This window comes from Heterodontus francisci, chromosome 9, assembly GCF_036365525.1.
Source record: "Heterodontus francisci isolate sHetFra1 chromosome 9, sHetFra1.hap1, whole genome shotgun sequence".
Taxonomy (NCBI): domain Eukaryota; kingdom Metazoa; phylum Chordata; class Chondrichthyes; order Heterodontiformes; family Heterodontidae; genus Heterodontus; species Heterodontus francisci.
Genome location: NC_090379.1, coordinates 18,452,662 through 18,470,607, shown reverse-complemented (window position 1 = coordinate 18,470,607; position 17,946 = coordinate 18,452,662). Strand labels below are relative to the sequence as shown.

At 41.7% G+C, this 17,946-nt stretch overlaps 1 protein-coding gene across 1 annotated transcript in view; it reads right to left on the bottom strand.

The window, feature by feature from the left end:
* sptlc2a (serine palmitoyltransferase, long chain base subunit 2a) overlaps positions 1-17,946 on the bottom strand; it is a 150,349-nt gene that overhangs the window by 52,933 nt on the left and 79,470 nt on the right. Inside the window, exon 9 of the mRNA XM_068038610.1 lies at positions 14,716-14,842. Within this exon, the coding sequence (XP_067894711.1) occupies positions 14,716-14,842 (127 nt within the window). The remainder of the gene's footprint in view (positions 1-14,715; positions 14,843-17,946) is intronic.

The following is a 17,946-nucleotide window of genomic DNA, read 5'->3' as shown; positions in this document are numbered from 1 at the left end:
AGTCCACCTACTCACCTGAATCAATGGAGACAACATCTAATCTGCAACCAGCTGTCCCACAGATCACAAATCAGGCTTTTAAAACATCTGAACAGCATAGAAGCAGTGTACAATTTTAGAAACTAATCTTTTCTGTCCACATGTCAACTCGGGCTGAAATTCAACATTTTTCTTGCACTTTGAATTGCGGGAAAAACTCATTTTTCTCAAGCAGCTTTTCGAAACTAGTTTTTCCAGCAGTACTCTCAGCAGCAGGTTTGGATAACACTAAAAGATGACAGGTTTTAACCACCTGAACCCTAAGATTATATAGCTTTGAAATCACTATGTACATCCATTACAATGTGCACCATAATACATGATGGCATCCATACAGAACGATTGAACATAGCAACAGGAACAGGAGTAGGCCATTCAGCCCCTCGAGCCTGTTTCGCTATTCAATTAGGTCACAGTTTATCTCTACTTTAACTCTATCTACATGCTGCGATTTCAGAATACTCTTGGTTAACAAAAAAATTGAAATTTTTATTTGATCTAGTCTCAACAACATTTTGGGAGAGTTCCAGATTTTCACTACCCTTTGTATGAAGAAGTGCTTCCTGATACCACCTCCAAAAGTTACAATCTACAGTTGATTGCCAGAAAATAAAGGTACCTTTGATTGGTGCGATGAACCCATCTAATCAATCAAGTGCACTGGAAGCTCTACATTTCCAGTGTCAGGTACAGCTCTGGTATATTGACCACTCACATATTAAATTACTTCCTTCTGTTAAAATGGCTTGTTTCAATTTTTTTTTTAAACCATGGATTATCTTCTTCACATTTTCCTTTTCCAAACAGGCTTGTGAATAGATTTTGGCAAACCACTGACTGCTGTTATACAACCTGGATGATTCAAATCACACCATTAACCATCAAACTACAACGGGCTTGGAATTTGAGAGCTTTTGGTCAGGCTCCGTTTCTGAAACAACCAGCTATGAATATTCTATTTAGACATTGCAGTATCAGCCATCTTGAAATGACTCTCATCTTCCACTCTCTAAATTTGAAATTATACAAAACTCTGCTGTCTGTATTCTAACTCGCACCAAGCTCCATTCACCCATCACTGCTCCGCTCGCTGACCTACTCCCAGTCTGATATCGGCCCAATTTTAAAATACTCATTTTTATTTTCAAATCCCTCCATGGCCTTGGTCCTCCCCATCTCTAACTTTCTCCAGCCCTACAACCCTCAGATCTCTGCACACTTCCAATTCTGGTCTCTTGCGCATCCCCAATTGCCAATCATTGGCAGCTGTGCCTTCAGCTGCCTGGGTCCAAACTCTTATACCTCAGCCTCTTTACCTCCCACTCATCCTTTAAGTCACTCCTTAAAAATCTACCTTTTGAACAAGCTTTTGTTCATCAATCCCGATATTCCATATGGCTGTTAAATTTTGTAAAGTGCCTTGGAATGCAATTTGTTGTTGTAGACAAAATCACATTTAAAGCTTCCAGTTTCACCAAGTTACTGTCTTGCTGAACTGTGGAAATTTGCCATAGCTTTTTATAAAATAGGACATTTAGGGCAAAGCTAAGATTTTGAGACAGTTAGCTGAAATTGGGGTATTGAAAAGTAGTGAAAGGAGGTTTGGTGGTGCCCATTACACCTTCACTGGCTTCCCACAATGCTGCTCCTGTGCGGGATTCAGAATGTCAAACTTTTACAAAAAGGTTGAGAGAAATTTTTAAAAATGCATTCGTTGCCACAATGTGGATGACACTGACAAGATGACATTTACTGCCCATCCCTAGGTATACAGTGGTGACAGTGGACTTTCTTAAAGAAATTGTATTGCTGGGCCACTTCAAAGGGCACTAAGAGTCAACCACACAGTATGAAATTGGTCACATGTAGGCCAGATTAGGTAGGGATCACAGGTTCCCTTCCCTGAAGAAAAATTGTGAACCAACTGGGATTGGGTAATTTTTTTTCCTGGTGATATTTATTAAATTCCATTGCATCTTACCATGATGTGATTTGAACTTATGACCCCTCTAATGGTGAGACCCCCCTTGGGGACGAGCGACCATAATATGATAGAATTCTTCATTAAGATGGAGAGTGACGTAGTTGACTGAGACAAGGGTCCTGAATCTTAGTAAAGGAAACTACCAAGGTATGAGGCACGAGTTGGCCATGACGGAGTGGGAAATGTTATTTAAAGGGATGACGGTGGATAGGCAATGGCAAACATTTAAAAAGTGCATGCAGTAACTGCAACAATTGTTTATTCCTGTCTGGTGCAAAAGTATAACGGGAAAGGTAGCCAAACCATGGCTTACAAGGGAAATTAGAGATAGCATTAGATCCAAGGAAGAGGCAAATACATTTGCCAGGAAAAACAACAGACCTGAGGATTGGGAGCAGTTTAGAATTCAGCAAAGGAGGATTGATTAAGAAGGGGAAAATAGAGTACGAGAGTAAGCTTGCTGGGAACATAAAACTGACTGTAAAAGTTTCTCTAAGTATGTGAAGAGAAAAAGACTGAAGACAAATGTAGGTCCCTTACAGTCAGAAGCAGGGGAATTTATTATGGGGAATAAAGAAACTAAATGCATACTTCAGTTCTGTCTTCACAAAGGAGGACAGAAATATCATACCAGAAATGTTGGGGAACATAGGGCTTAGTGAGAGAGGGGAACTGAAAGAAATCAGTATTAGTAGAGAAATAGTGTTGGGAAAATTGATGGGATTGAAGGCCAATAAATCCCCAGGGCCTGATGGTATGCATCCCAGAGTACTTAAGGAAGTGGCCCCAGAAATACTGGTCATCTTCCAAGACTCTATAGACTCTGGAACAGTTTCTACAGATTGGAGGGTAGGTAATGTAATCCCACTATTTAAAAAGGGAGGTAGAGAAAAAGCAGGGAATTATGGACCAGTCGGCCCGACGTCAGTAGTGGGGAAAATTCTAGAGTCCATTATCAAAGATTTTATAGCAGAGCACTTAGAGAACAGTGGTAGAATCGGGCAGAGTCAGCATGGATTAATGAAAGGGAAATCATGCTGGACAAATCTACTAGAATTCTTTGAGGATGTAACTAGTAGAGCTGATGAGGGGGAGCCAGTGGATGTGGTTTATTTGGACTTTCAGAAGGCTTTCGACAAAGTCTCACATAAGAGATTAGCATGTAAAATTAAAATGCATGGGACTGGGGGTAGTGTATTGCGATGGATAGAAAATTGGTTGGCGCACAGGAAACAGGAAATAATTGGGTCTTTTTCCAAATAGCAGGCAGTGACTAGTGGGGTACCGCAGGGATTGGTGCTAGGACCCCAGCTATTCACAATATATATTAATGATTTAGACGAGGGAATTAAATGCAATATCTCCAAATTTGCATTTGACACAAAAATGGGTGGGAGGGTGAGTTGTGAGGTGGATGCAGAGGGGCTTCAGGATGATTTGGACAAGTCGAGTGAGTGGGCTAATGCATAACAGATGCAGTATAATGTGGGGAAATGTGAGGTTATCCACTTTGGTAGCAAAAACAGGAAGGCAGATAATCTGAATGGCTATAAATAGAGACAGGAATATGCATCAAGACCTGGGTTTCTCGTACATCAGTCGCTGAAGGTAAGCATGCAGGGTGCAACAGGTGGTAAAAAAAGCAAATGGTATGTTGGCCTTCATAGCAAGAGGATTCAAGTACAGGAGCAGGGATGGCTTGTTGCAATTATACAAGGCCTTGGTGAGGCCACACCTAGAATATTGTGTGCAGTTTTGGTCTCCTTATCTGAGGAAGATGTTCTTGCTATCGAGGGAATGCAACGAAGGTTTACCAGACTGATTCCTGGGATGGCGGGACTGATGTATGAGGAGAGATTGAGTTGGTTAGGATTACATTCGCTGGAGTTAAGAAGAGTGAGGGGGGATCTCATAGAAACCTATAAAATTCTAACAAGACGTGACAGGGTAGATGCAGGAAGGATGTTCCCGATGGTGGGGGAGTCCAGAACCAGGGGTCACAGTCTAAGGATATGGGGTAAACCTTTCAGGACTGAGATGAGGAGAAATTTCTTCACCCAGAGAGTGGTGAGCCTGTGGAATTTGCTACCACAGAAAGCAGTTAAGGCCAAAACATTGTATGTTTTCAAGAAGGGGTTAGATATAGCTCTTGAGGCGAAAAGGATCAAAGGATATGGGGCGAAAGCAGGAACAAGCTACTGAGTTGGATGATTAGCTATGATGATAATGAATGGCGGAGCAGGCTCGAAGGGCCCAATGGCCTACTCCTGCTCCTATTTTCTATGTTTCTATGACCTCTAGGTTGCTAGTTCATTATCATAACCAAAACTATATCATACCCTCTGGTTGTTAGGAGGTTCTATAATAACATTGCCGGTTAGTGTGATGGTGCGAACACTATACACATCTTAAAGAGGAAGATGGGTCAGTTCTTGATTGGGGCAGAGATCACATCACATAGAACAAAAGTATCTTTATAGGTAACACTTGGTCCATATGATCTCGTGCATTGGTTTTGAGTGCCTGAGGATGAGAGAGACAGGAATATTCTCAGAGTATTTTTTCCCCTTACTGGCCCTGTCTTTTTTTATTTTATTGCCTCTCTCACCATATTACATTGCTGTTGGGTGGGGTGGAGAGGCTAATTGAGGCAGGGAAGAGTTTAGTCCTGATGCTCCAGCGATCAGGAGCGTGGGGCAACCTTAGTGGACCAGCTGGTCTTATCCTGCCTGTCAATTTGGATATTTGCAACTGCTGGGAATGGAGACAAAAGGGTTTTTTAAAGCTTTTTGGGAACAAAGTGTTGTTTTTGGCTCAATGTTTCTCATTCAGATAAAATTACTAGACAAAAAGCCTAGATTTGGTATAAAAGGATGGAATAAGGACTTCTACTGACCTCCGTTTATATGCAACACTTGTATCACAAGTTTTATCTTTCTGAAGAGATACCTGGAGTTACAATTTAAAATAACAAACATGATCTGAGCTCTAGATTGTGCTTTGCTTATCTTAGTTTATCTTTTGTCCAGAAGCAACCCAGGTGCAAGTGCTTTTTTTGTTTAGGTCTACGTGCACCAACGCAAGTATTTTGGGGGAAAAATGCACCAAGTCGCAAGGTTAATTTTGCACAAGTCAAACTAAAGTCAAGACACACCCAAGAAAAATATTTTCTTTAAAAATTCTTAAACATTGGAAGGCAAGTACAATATACTGGATGCAACTAGTTTGTTATAAACACCCCGAATACAAATGTTCTCCGCCATATCTTCTCCTGGCTCAAATTACAGCAACTAATACACAAATCATTTCTGATGAGAGGAAAATGACAATTGCTTAGTTAAGTACAGAGGCTCAGCTAATAAACTAAGTGAAACTCAAGTTCTGAACTTAAGGATGCATACTTACAGGGTTACAACAAACACGGTATATGGAATCCACAACAGGTTTCTAGGCCATTTAAGAGTTTTATTAATTCTTCACTATATAGGATCCATTCAATCATATTTTGGCAATCTAATGGTCTCATCTGGAGCCAAGTAGTGTACTGCCAACAACAATGTGCCCAACACCAGCCAAGGATGCATCATCACAGAATCTTACAGCAGCCATATTTTGGTCCTCCATGCCTGTGCTGGGCCATCTAGTCCAATTTAGTTCCACACTCAAATGTTTCCCATAATCCTGCAACTTCGTCCTCTTCAAGTACATGTGACATTTCCTATGGAATCCACTACCATCAACCTTTCAAGTAGAGTGTTCCAGATCTCAACAACCCTTTGAAAGATTTCTCATTGTCCCTCTATTTCTGACGCTAATTATTTTAATCCTATGACTGCTGGTTGCCAACACACCAGTACTTCAGGGCAGTTCAACTCAGGCCTTTGACTTTCAAAGGTCTGTGAATTATGGGAAAAGTATGGAGTACAAGCGAGGAAACCTTGTATGATTTGTATATTTAAACTTTATCCCACCCACCTCCCACAGTGCAGTAGTCTCATGAAAGCCAAGCACACAATCAGATTTAAAAATACCCAAGAATTGCTTGTATAATATTTATGATATGGACTGCAAGCTGTTTCTCTGGGTTCAAACAAGAATTCATGGGAAACTCAAGAGGATCTAGTATTGGCATGAAGAATAAACTCAATGACTTTGACTAGAGAATACATGGAGACCTCGCTCCAGCAGCAGACTCTTTCACTGCATTTTTCCATTTATGGTTACTGTATAATCAAAATCCCAACTGAAGTGGAATGCATTTTTTTTCATATATCAGAGTTCCAGAAGATCACAGACCAAAGTAGCTTGGGACTGAGAGAATTTTTCACCTTCAAAAATGCACTCAGATGTGATAACTCAAAACAGCATTGCTTATACTACAGGCAGTTTGACCAAAGGGTTATAGGTACATAGAAAATAGGAGCAGTAGTAAGCCATTCGGTCCAACGAGCCTGCTCCGCCATTCAATTAGATCATGGCTGATAACCTACCTCACTGCCACTTGCCCGCACTATCCCCATATCCCTTGATGTTATTGGCATCCAGATATCTATTTGTCTTGAACATGCTCAATGATTGAGCTTCCACAGCCTTCTGGGTAGAGAATTCCAAAGATTCACCACTCTTTGGGTGAAGAAATTCCTCCTCATCTTAATCTCAAAATAAGAGGTAGGCCATTTAAAACTATGTCCCCTGGTTCTAGACTCACCAGCCAGGTGGAACATCCTATCTACATCCACCCTGTCAACCCCTGAAAGAATTTTGTAAGTTTCAATGAGATCACCTCTTGTTCTTCAAAACTCCAGAGAATATAGGCCCAGTCTCCTCAATCTCTCCTCATAAAACAATCCTGCCATTCCAGGGATTAGTCTGGTGAACCTCCATTGCACTCTCACTATGGCAAGTATATCCTTCCTTAGATGAGACAACCAAAATTGTACACAACATTCCAGGTGCGGTCTCACTAAGGCTCTATACAATTGCAGTAAGACCTATTTATACCTGTACGCAAAACCCCTTGCGATGAAGGCCAACATACCATTCGCCTTCCTAGTTGCTTGCTGCACCTGCATGCTAGCTTTTAGTGACTCATGAACAAGGACACCCAGGTCCCTTTGGACATCAACACTTCCCAACCTCTCACCATTTAAGAAATACTCTGATTTTTCTACCAAAGTAGTCACACTTATTCACAATATATTCGATCAGCCATGTTCTTCCCATTCACTTAGCCTGTCTAAGTCCCTTTGAAGCCTCCTTGCATCCTCCACACAACTTACATTCCCATCTAGTTTTGTGTCATCAGCAAATTTGGAAATATTACATTCGACTCCAGTTTGACTAGGGCTCCTCAATCAAATGCTGCCTTGATGTCAAGGACAGTCACACTCACCTCACGTTCAGCTCTTTTGTCCATGTTTGAACCAAGGCTGCAATGAGGTCAGGAGCTAAGCAGCCTGGCGGAACCCAAACTAAGCGTCCGTGAGCAGGTCATTGATATGGATTATGATCATGAGCTCGCTGCAGTGAACTAGTGTTCCATCACAGCACAATACCTTGGTGTGCTAATACACTACAACTAGTCCTTTTTTTAAAAGGAGACTGCATTTTAATTCTAGAGTGCCCCTAGCCAAGTTGTTCCAATACAGCTACAACACTGGCACCTAGCTGGCAATGTGGAAAATTGCCCAGTTATGTCCTGTATATAAAAAGCAGGACAAATCCAACCCGGTCAGTTACCACCCCATCAGTCGACCCTCGATCATTAGTAAAGTGATGGAAGGTGTCATAAACTGTGCTATCAAGCGACACTTGCTTAGCAATTACCTGCCCAGTGATGCTCAGTTTGGATTCCACCAGGACCACTCAGCTCCTGACCTCATTACAGCTTTGGTTCAAACATGGACAAAAGAGCTGAACTCCAGAGGTGAGGAGAGACTGCCCTTGACATCAAGGCAGCATTTGACAGAGTATGGCATCCAGGAGGCTTAGCAAAACTGGAGTCAATGGGAATCGGGGAAAACACTCCGCTGTTGGAGTCATACCTAGTGCAAAGAAAGATGGTTGTGGATGTTGGAGGTCAATCATCTCAGCTCCAGGACATCATTGCAGGAGCTCCTCAGGGTAGTGTCCTAGGCCCAACCATCTTCAGCTGCTTCATCAATGACATTCCTTCGATTATCAGGTCAGAAGTGGGGATGTCCGCTGATGATTGCACAATGTTCAGCATCATTCGTAACTCCTCAGATACTGAAGCAATCCGTGCAGAAATGCAGCAAGACCTGGACAATATCCAGGCTTGGGCTAATAAGTCGCAAGTAACATTCGTGCCTCACAGGTGCCAGGCAATGACCATCTCCAACAAGAGAGAATCTAACCATCTCACCTTGACATTCAATGGCATTTTACCATTGCTGGTAAAAATTACCATTACCCCACCAACATCCTAGGGGCTACCATTGACCAGAAACTGAACTGGAGTAGCCATATAAATACCATGACTACAGCAACAGGTCAGAGGCTAAGAATCCTGCAGCGAGTAACTCACCTCCTGTCCTGACTCCCCAAAGCCTGTCCACCATCTACAAGGCACAAGTCAGGAATGTAATGGAATACTGTCCACTTGCCTGGATGGGTGCAGCTCCAACAACTCAAGAAGCTCAACACCATCCAGACAAAGCAGCCCGCTTGATTGGCACCCCATCCACAAACATTCACTCCTTCCACCGCCAACGCACAGTGGCAGCAATGTGTACCATCTACAAGATGCACTACAACACACCAAGGCTCCAAAGACAGCATCTTCCAAACCCGTGACCTCTACCAACTAGAAGGACAAGGGCTGCAAATGCATGGGAACACCACCACCTGCAAGTTCCCCTCCAAGTCACACACCATCCTGACTTGGAACTATATCGCCGTTCCTTCACTGTCGCTGGGTCAAAATCCTGGAACTCTGTTCCTAACAGTACTGTGGGTATACCTACCCCAAATGGACTGCAGTGGTTCAAGAAGGCAGCTCACCACCACCTTCTCAAGGGCAATTAGGGATGGGCAATAAATGCTGGCCTGGCCAGTGACACCCACATCCCATGAATGAATTTTTAAAAAAGCAGCAACAGCAACATTTCAGTCTGCATTACCCAAGACAAACACTCGTGCACATAACTCCAGGAGCTGGGGTTTAAAACCATCCAACGGTGGAACAAGTTTCTCTGAAAGGGCCCTGTGTGAAGTATCTATGCAGTCTCAAATGGGCTGTTAACATATATAGATAGGCCTGGCTGAAATTCAGCACAAACCAACAAAATAAAAACTGACTCAGAAATCAGAAGGATGGCGGCTGTGGGTAATGGAATGTCACATACATGAAGTAGGAATGCTCCAAGGTTGGGGTTGAGCAGGGGACGCTGTCAATCTGAACTGTGTTGTACATCACCTGGCAGTCCCCGATACTGACTAAATGCTTAAAGCAACATTGTCCCCAGTTCCCAACTGTGTCTCCGGCACAGTTAGTTTAAAAAAATGAAAAAATCTAATTAAGATGGCTAAATGCTAATACCAAACACGTTCAGAGAAACACAAATTAACGTTCAAGCTTTACAATCCTCAGGATACTCTCCATAACTAGAAAGATTTCTGCTGTGGTACTTAAAGTAGGTTCTGAACTATATTAATAAATATTTAAAACTGGAAACAATTATTGGAAGAAGTGGAAGGTAGGAAGACGATATAGGACAGACTGGAAAGTAATGCCGGAAAACTTACTCCACTCAGGATAGCTGCAAATACTCCAGGAATTACTCATGCATTGGAACTCTCAAACACCTGCAGCACCATCCAGTGGCAACATGGTGTTTCTGCTCCCTTATCAACTAATACTGCAGGTAGCATGGAAAAAAAACAATAGATAAAGCTACAATAACTTGCTAGTGAAATTTGTTTTGAATAGTTTTTAAAAATTTCTAAAATAAATTGTTGAGTCATTTTTACCCTTTCCACTACACTGCTGAGCTAGATTTCTCAAAATGCAATAAATGGCTTAGTACAAAGCACAACCTTTAATGGACTTCTTCATTAACAGAAGCTAAATTAACCGATCAGGCTGAACCTTTTTAAAAGCAGACAATTCAATTCTAACTTTAGAACTAGATTAAACCAAATGTATCCAAGCATACAAGCTCCTTAAATACCAAATGATTTCCTATTTGTACTGTGTGCATATCATAATTAAAGGATAAAATGCCTTTCCAAAATTTAAACAAACATTTCTACAGGACCCTTTAATGTACAAAGATGTCACGGTCCTTTACAGGGCAACGAGTAGCAAATGAACAGAACTGCTTAGGAGGGAGCGAGAAAAGAAACCACACACAATGTCATCTATAGAAAGCTGATCTGTTAATTTTGTGAAGGAGCTTTTTCTTGTTTGCATTTCACACTGGCACTTGTTCAGGTCAGACTGTCGGAAATTGGAAGTGAGCCACCTCCTGGCATCGACAAGACCACATTCTGCTCCAATCACCGCAACAGAATTTATAGATCCAGAAATATCTCCATTTTGCCTCCGGGATTAGGAAGCTGATAAATGAGGGAGCTGGCTGCTGGAATCCGACCTAAACAAGCACCAGTATTTGGATAAAAGGCAAGACTCATAGCACAGACACCAGTGTTGGAAAAAGTATCGGAGATTAGCTAAATCAGGACGCCATCAGGCAATGACATACATCTGCCTTTAAAAACATGCAGATTGCAGAGAGTAGGAAAGACTAAACATGTAAGGAGTTCCACACAATATCTTAGAAAATTAGTTAATGCTCCTGGAAATTGTGGTATCTTTATTTTAAATGTATGGAAGAGCATGTAGGATGATCAAAGAGCAAAATTTAGAGCAGTGACAACTTACAGTTGATACACTCCTGAATTTTGTTAGTTATTTTAAAAACATCTCTTATGTAGAACCCCTTTGACTACTTAGACAGAAAACTAATTGCAACCACAGAGGGACTTTTGAAGTAAGGGAGAGCTGGCAAGGAAATTCAGACTCGATTTAACCTGGATGAAGGTATCCATTCTCAACACAAGGGGTCAGAGAAAGGTGCAGAGGCTACAGCTGAGTTTGCACATTCCACAAGATGTTTCAGCAACAGCAATGTCATTAGATGCTGGATCAAATTCTGGAACTCCCTTCCCAACAGCACTGTGGGCGTACCTACAACACATGGACTACAGCGGTTCAAGAAGATGGCTCACCACCACCTTCTCAAGGGCAATTAACGATGGTTAATGAATGCTGGCCTTGCCAGCAATGCCCACGTCGCATGAATAAAAAAAAAAAATAGATTGTCTTCTGATCCTCCAACCGAATTGGAGATTTATAGTTTAAACCTTCAAAGCATTAGGGATATTGCAATGTTGAAACTGGTAATTTACCAATTAGACTTATGGGCACCACTCTGAAGTCACAATAGAGGAAAGATCTGAACTCCTAAAAAATCAGCAAAATATCACTGGTGCAGTAACAAAAAACAAGTAGTGAAATGCATATTAGGGCTATTCAGCATTTGAAAAGTAAGGTTACCACGCAAAACATTAATCTTAATTCAAATGCTAACTGCTCTTCATTTACAACATTTTCTGATTCCATTTCAGACTCTCAGGTTTCTCTTTCTTTAATGCACAGATTGCTCAGTGACAGGAAACAGTAACTTTCAGATTAATTGCATTTGACACAAGTCAGTGACTGTCCTGAATCCAAGCAATATGTGGTGAAGAATACAAGAATGTCAGGATATGAGCCTAATAGCAAAACAAGAGCAGCAGTAGGCCATTTAGCCCATCAAGCCTGCTCTGCTATTCAATACAATCATGGCTGATCATCCACTTCAATATCTTTTTCCTCCACACTATCTCCATACCCCTTTATATCATTGGTATTTAGAAATCTGTCAATCTCTACTTTAAACATACTCAATGACTGAGCTTCCACAGCCCTTTGGGGTAGAGAATTCCAAGGATTCACAACCCTCTGAGTAAAGAAATTTCTCATCTCGGTCCTAAATGGCTTCCCCCTTATTTTCAAATTTTGTCCCCTGGTTCTAGAATCCCCAACCAGGGGAAGCATCTTACCTGCATCTACCTATTCTATCCCTTTCAGTATTTTGTAGGTTTCAATGAGATCATTTCTCATTCTTCAAAACTCTAGAGCATACAGGGCCAGTTTCCCCAATCTCTCTTCATAGGACAGTCCTGCCATCCTGGGAACAAGTCTGGTGAACTCCCTCTATGGCAATAATATCCTTCCTAAGGTAAGGGGACCAAAACTGCACACAGTACTCCAGGTGCGGTCTAACCAACGTTCTATACAATTGAAGCAAGACTTCACTACTCCTGTACTCAAACCCTCTTGCGATAAAGGCTAACATACCATTAGCCTTCTTAATTGCTTGCTGCGCCTGCATGTTAGCTTTCAGTTACATTGACAAGGACACCCAGGTCCCTTTGTACATCTACACTTTCTAATCTATCATTTAAGAAATACTCTGCACATCTGTTCCTCCTAGCAAATTGGATAACCTCACATTTTTCCACATTATATTCCATCTGCCACATTCTTGCCCACTCACCAAACCTGTTCAAATCCCCTTGAAGCCGCTTCATCTTCCTCACAACACACATTCCCAACTAGTTTTGCGTCATCTGCGAACTTGGAAATATTACATTTGGTCCCCACATCTAAATCATTGATATATACTGTCAACAGCTGGGGCCCAAGTACTGATCCTTGCGGTACCCCACTAGACATAGCCTGCCAACACAAGAATGACCTATTTATTCCTACTGTTTTCTGCCTGTTAACCAATCCTTATCCACGCCTGTATATTACCACCTACCCCACGTGCTTTAATCTCACACACACACACGAAGTCTGCAATCCTGCCCTTAACCACCTCCTGTTCCTGAACTGGAGTGAAGTGCATCTTTTTGAAACATGTAATTAAGGAGGTCTGGTCAGTAAACACAAACTATCTCCTCCACAACTGAACACTACTGAATCCTGGTTACATGAAATGTAATCCACAGTATCCTTGTGAACTAAATGGAATGCCAGCTGCTGCATTTTCATTCCAATAGGAGTTAGTGTTCAGTTAACAGTGAGAATTGGGTAAATTATTGGGATTTGTTGGACACTAAGAGAATCACGTAATATGGGGATAGGGCTGAAAAAGAAGTTGAGGTAGATAAATCAACCATGATTTTTTTGAATAGTGGAGTAGGCTCAAGGGCCATTCCTGCTCCTATTTTGTTATTCGAATTTGCCAGAAAAGGAGCATGTAAAGGAGCATCAATACCCTCAGATTACCTTGTAGATATACTTACAGCATACAAATCCAAAGCCTGCATGCTGTATTGATTGCCATGTCTGAATTGTGTACCAAGATTTAAATAGTAAACATGATCAAATATTCATGAACCTTGAAAAACACCAGGATACGATACAATACAAAATAATTAGCATAAAATACATTCCACAATGCACACTCACTGGTGATCTCAAATTTGGGTTTCCAGATACAACCAATACACCAGATCCTACGAAACCGCAAGGGTTTGACTTCATATGAAACACTATTTTGTTACTTAGCAGAACAATGGTGATTTACTAGACTAATACATGTAATGGGCGGGTTGTTTTATGAGGAAAGGTTGGACAGGCGAGGCTTGGTATCCACTAGAGTTTAGAAGAGTAAGAGGCGACATGATTGAAACATACAAGATCCTAAGGGGTCTTGACAGGGTGGGTGTGGAAAGGATGTTTCCTCTTGTGGGAGGATCTAGAACTAGGGGTCACTGTTTAAAAATAAGGGGTTACCCATTTAAGACAGATGAGGAGAAATTTGTTCTGTGAGGGTCATGAGTCTTTGGAACTCTCTTCCTCAAAAGGCGATGGAAGCAGTCTTTGAATATTTTTAAGGCAGAGGTAGATAGATTCTTGATCAGCAAGGGGGTGAAAAGTTATTCGGGGTAGGTAGGAATGTGGAGTTCAGGTTACAATCAGATCAGCCATGATCTTGTTGAATGGAGGCTCGAGGGGCAGAGTGGCTTACTCCTGCTCCTAATTCGTATGTTCATATGACTTGCCGAGAACAGTAACAGCACAAGGGACTGCTTAGAAACTGCAGCCAAAGAGGGGGAGATATTATAAATGGAAGATACAAACAATATATCGATCGACAATAGTCCAGGCCAATCCTTTATTTATTTTCAAGATCACAAAGTCAGCCTAACTTGACTACATGCATCACCAGACAAGCAATCTGAACACTCCCTTCAAATCTGAAATATTAACTCTGGATGTTGACGTATCACACGCACCAAAATTGAAATGCTTCGCTATGAAGTATTGCAAAACTCCAACTTACAGCTGTGGGTACCGCTTGTATGGTGACTAACTAGAGATAGATAAATATTAGCAACCTATATGAACCTATTAGATTTTCTGGTATAGTAGGCCCACCACACCTAAGCTCGAGAATGATACCAACACATAGTCTAACCAAGATAGTAGACAGAAATGTCCAAGATTCATGGTGACACCACTGAAGGGTTCCCCAGACTAAGATATGGGCATTTGCCCTACGAGCCTCCCCAAGTCAAAGTTGTATCTGCCACTGTTGCAGAATGGGACTTACCAAGCTTCGTGCCATCTTCCCCCATGATGCATTTCATGGATGCGATGACTTGTTCTGTAACAGGTGCAGACATTGAGGTAGCATAGACTGTGCTGTGAGAATTTGAGCGAAGGTAGTCTATGAGCTCCTGTAATGTAGACAAATATTTGTTGAGCTATTTTGCACTAGGTCATAAAAGATCAAAATCAATAAGATAATATCTTGTAAACTCAGCTATTGATTTCTGCATATTTACAAAGGCACCAATTAGTTCTTGCAGCTTTCTCAGAAACCACACAGAAGCTCACTTTACTCAGTGCCGTGTACAGTATGTCAGAACTTCAAAACTTGACAGCAATGTTAAAAATCAAAGTATCACTGTCAAGAAAATGTGCTATGCCAAATGAGGATTTTTAATCTATCAATTGGAAACTTGGATTAATATTTTAAAAACAAGAGACAGAAAGAAATTGATAAAAGTCACTGCTAAACAGCTAAAAATGGCTGCCACCATTTGCATCTGAATCCCTTACATATCAAAGGAGAAACGGATGTCTGAGCTGGCCACCACCGAACAATGCCTCATGAACTTGGAATCAGCCAGCAGCTTCACTTCTAATGGCAAAACATTCAAAGCCATCTTGGAACATTAACAGTGGAAGATAAACCCCTCCATGGGTAAACATTGAAACAATGAGACCCGAGAGAGATTGGGAATTCCTAGACTTGAATCTAATTAAATTGCAAACAAGGTCACTGGACAATCATGTGACCGCCTCCCCACCATGAAAAACTAGCAGTCTTTGGTTATAAAGGGACAAACTTCTGAGACTGATGTGTGCAGAATCCATAGGGGGATGCCTCTCTCTCTAGGTGACCTTGGGGTGGTCAAAGCTTGCCTGCTGGCTGAAAAAGATCCAAGACAAAGACCCCTGTGAATACCACCTGCTCCACTGTCTCAAAGAACATCTACCGATCAAGAACTCGAGGACTCCAGATTCAGCCGGAAGATAACCGAATTAACAGACACCATAGACTGCATATTCATTTTATTTGATCCAAACTCTATTCCAACCACTATTCCTCTCCACTCTGTAATCTATGTGTGTGTGTGTGTGTGTGTGTGTGTGTGTGTGTCAGTGAGTGAAAGTGTAGCGTAGCTTATTATTTTACTTAGATTGGGTTTTTGGTCAAGTACAATAAACTCACTTTTTTTCGTTAAACTCAAGAAAACTTGTCTGATCTGTTCTTTTATGATCACAAAGGTAAAAGGTTAAACACTCACTGAAGTAGTAAGCACATCCACTGTTTGAAAAGGAATAAATGGTCAAACAAGGAGGAGGTCAAGAGGGGAGCCTTGCGACCCTCCTCATCTGATCGTAACAGATCACTGACAGTTTTTAATAAGGTTTCCAGTCTAAGTTCAAAACGAACACATATATATTCAAACTGTTTCCCCTGTCTGAGCTGCTGAACTTGGCTATCATTTAAGCCAATTTTTCTAAGTTCCATAATCAATGAAGGTGCGCCAGCAGCCCAGACATTATCGTTTGAGTTCTTTTTTGTCAGTTACGATTAGGAAAGCACAGGATTACTCGACCAAGAAAAAGGATGGCAATATTAGGAAGTGACTCATTCGTTAACCAAGTTCCCTCAGGCTAAGTGTATTCACAGAATGATATGGAACGATTTCCACCAAATCCCTCAACTACTCTTAAAAGACAAACTTAATTCACAGCTTCAGAAAAACAATAAACCCACATCATTTACCAAGACATGAAAAGCTGGAGTAAAAAAATGGGCAAAGCTTTGCTTACAAATCAAAACAAAAAGCAATACCATTTCACTCTCTTAAAAAGTCTAGCATGCTACCTTAGTGTGTCATATCAGATGCTGTCCAGGGAAATTCTGCTAGCAATCCCTTATATATGGTAACTGATTTTCACATGCATCTGTGTTCACTATGGAGAAGGACGATGTAGGTGTAGAGATCAGGGAGGGGGATTGAGACATACTTGAACATATTAACATTGAAAGGGAGGAAGTATTAGCTGCTTTAGCGGGCTTAAAAATGGATAAATCCCGAGGCCCAGATGAGGTGTATCCCAGGCTGTTATGTGAGGCAAGGGAGGAGCTAGCAGGGGCTCAGACACAAATTTTCAAATCCTCTCTGGCCACAGGAGAGGTACCAGAGGACTGCAAATGTGGTGCCATTATTCAAGAAGGGTAACAGAGATAAACCAGGTATTTACAGGCCAGTGGGTCTAACATTAGTGGTTGGGAAAATACTAGAAAACATTCTGAGGGACAGGATTAATCTCCACTTGGAGAGGCAGGGATTAATCAAGGATAGTCAGCATGGCTTTGTCAGGGGGAGATCTAGTCTAACTATTTTGATTGAATTTTGAGGTGGTGACTAGATGTATAGATGAGGGTAAAGCAGTTGATGTAGTCTATATGGACTTCAGTAAAGGCGTTTGATAAGGTGCCGCATGGGAGATTGGTTAAGGTAAGAGCCCACTGGATCCAGGGCAAATTGGCAAAGTGGATACAAAATTGGCTTAGTGGCAGGAGGCAGAGAGTGATGGTCAAGGGTTGTTTTTGCGAGTGGAAGCCTGTGACCAGTGGTGTACTGCAGGGATCGGTGCTGGGACCCTTGCTGTTTGTAGTGTACATTAATGATTTAGACATGAATATAACAGGCATGATAAGTAAGTTCACAGATGACATGAAAATTGGTGGTGTCGTAAATAGTGAGGAGGAAAGCCTTAAATTACAGGACGATATAGATGGGCTGGTAAGATGGGCGGAGCAGTGGCAAATGGAATTTAATCCTGAGAAGTGAGAGGTGATGCATTTTGGGAGGACTAACAAGGCAAGGGAATATACAATGGATGGTAGGACCCTAGGAAGTACAGGTCAGAGGGACCTTGGTGTACTTGTCCATAGATCACTGAAGGCAGCAGCACAGGTAGATAAGGTGGTTAGGAAGGTATATGGGATACTTGCCTTTATTAGCTGAGGCATAGAATATAAGAGCAGGGAGGTTATGATGGAGCTGTATAAAATGCTAAATTAGGCCACAGCTGGAGTACTGTGTACCGTTCTGGGCACCACACTATAGGAAGGATGTGATTGCACTTGAGAGGGTGCAGGAGAGACTCACTAGGATGTTCCCTGGGCTGGAGCATTTCAGCTATGAAGAAACACTGAAAAGGCTAGGGTTGTTGTCCTTAGAGCAGAGAAGGCTGA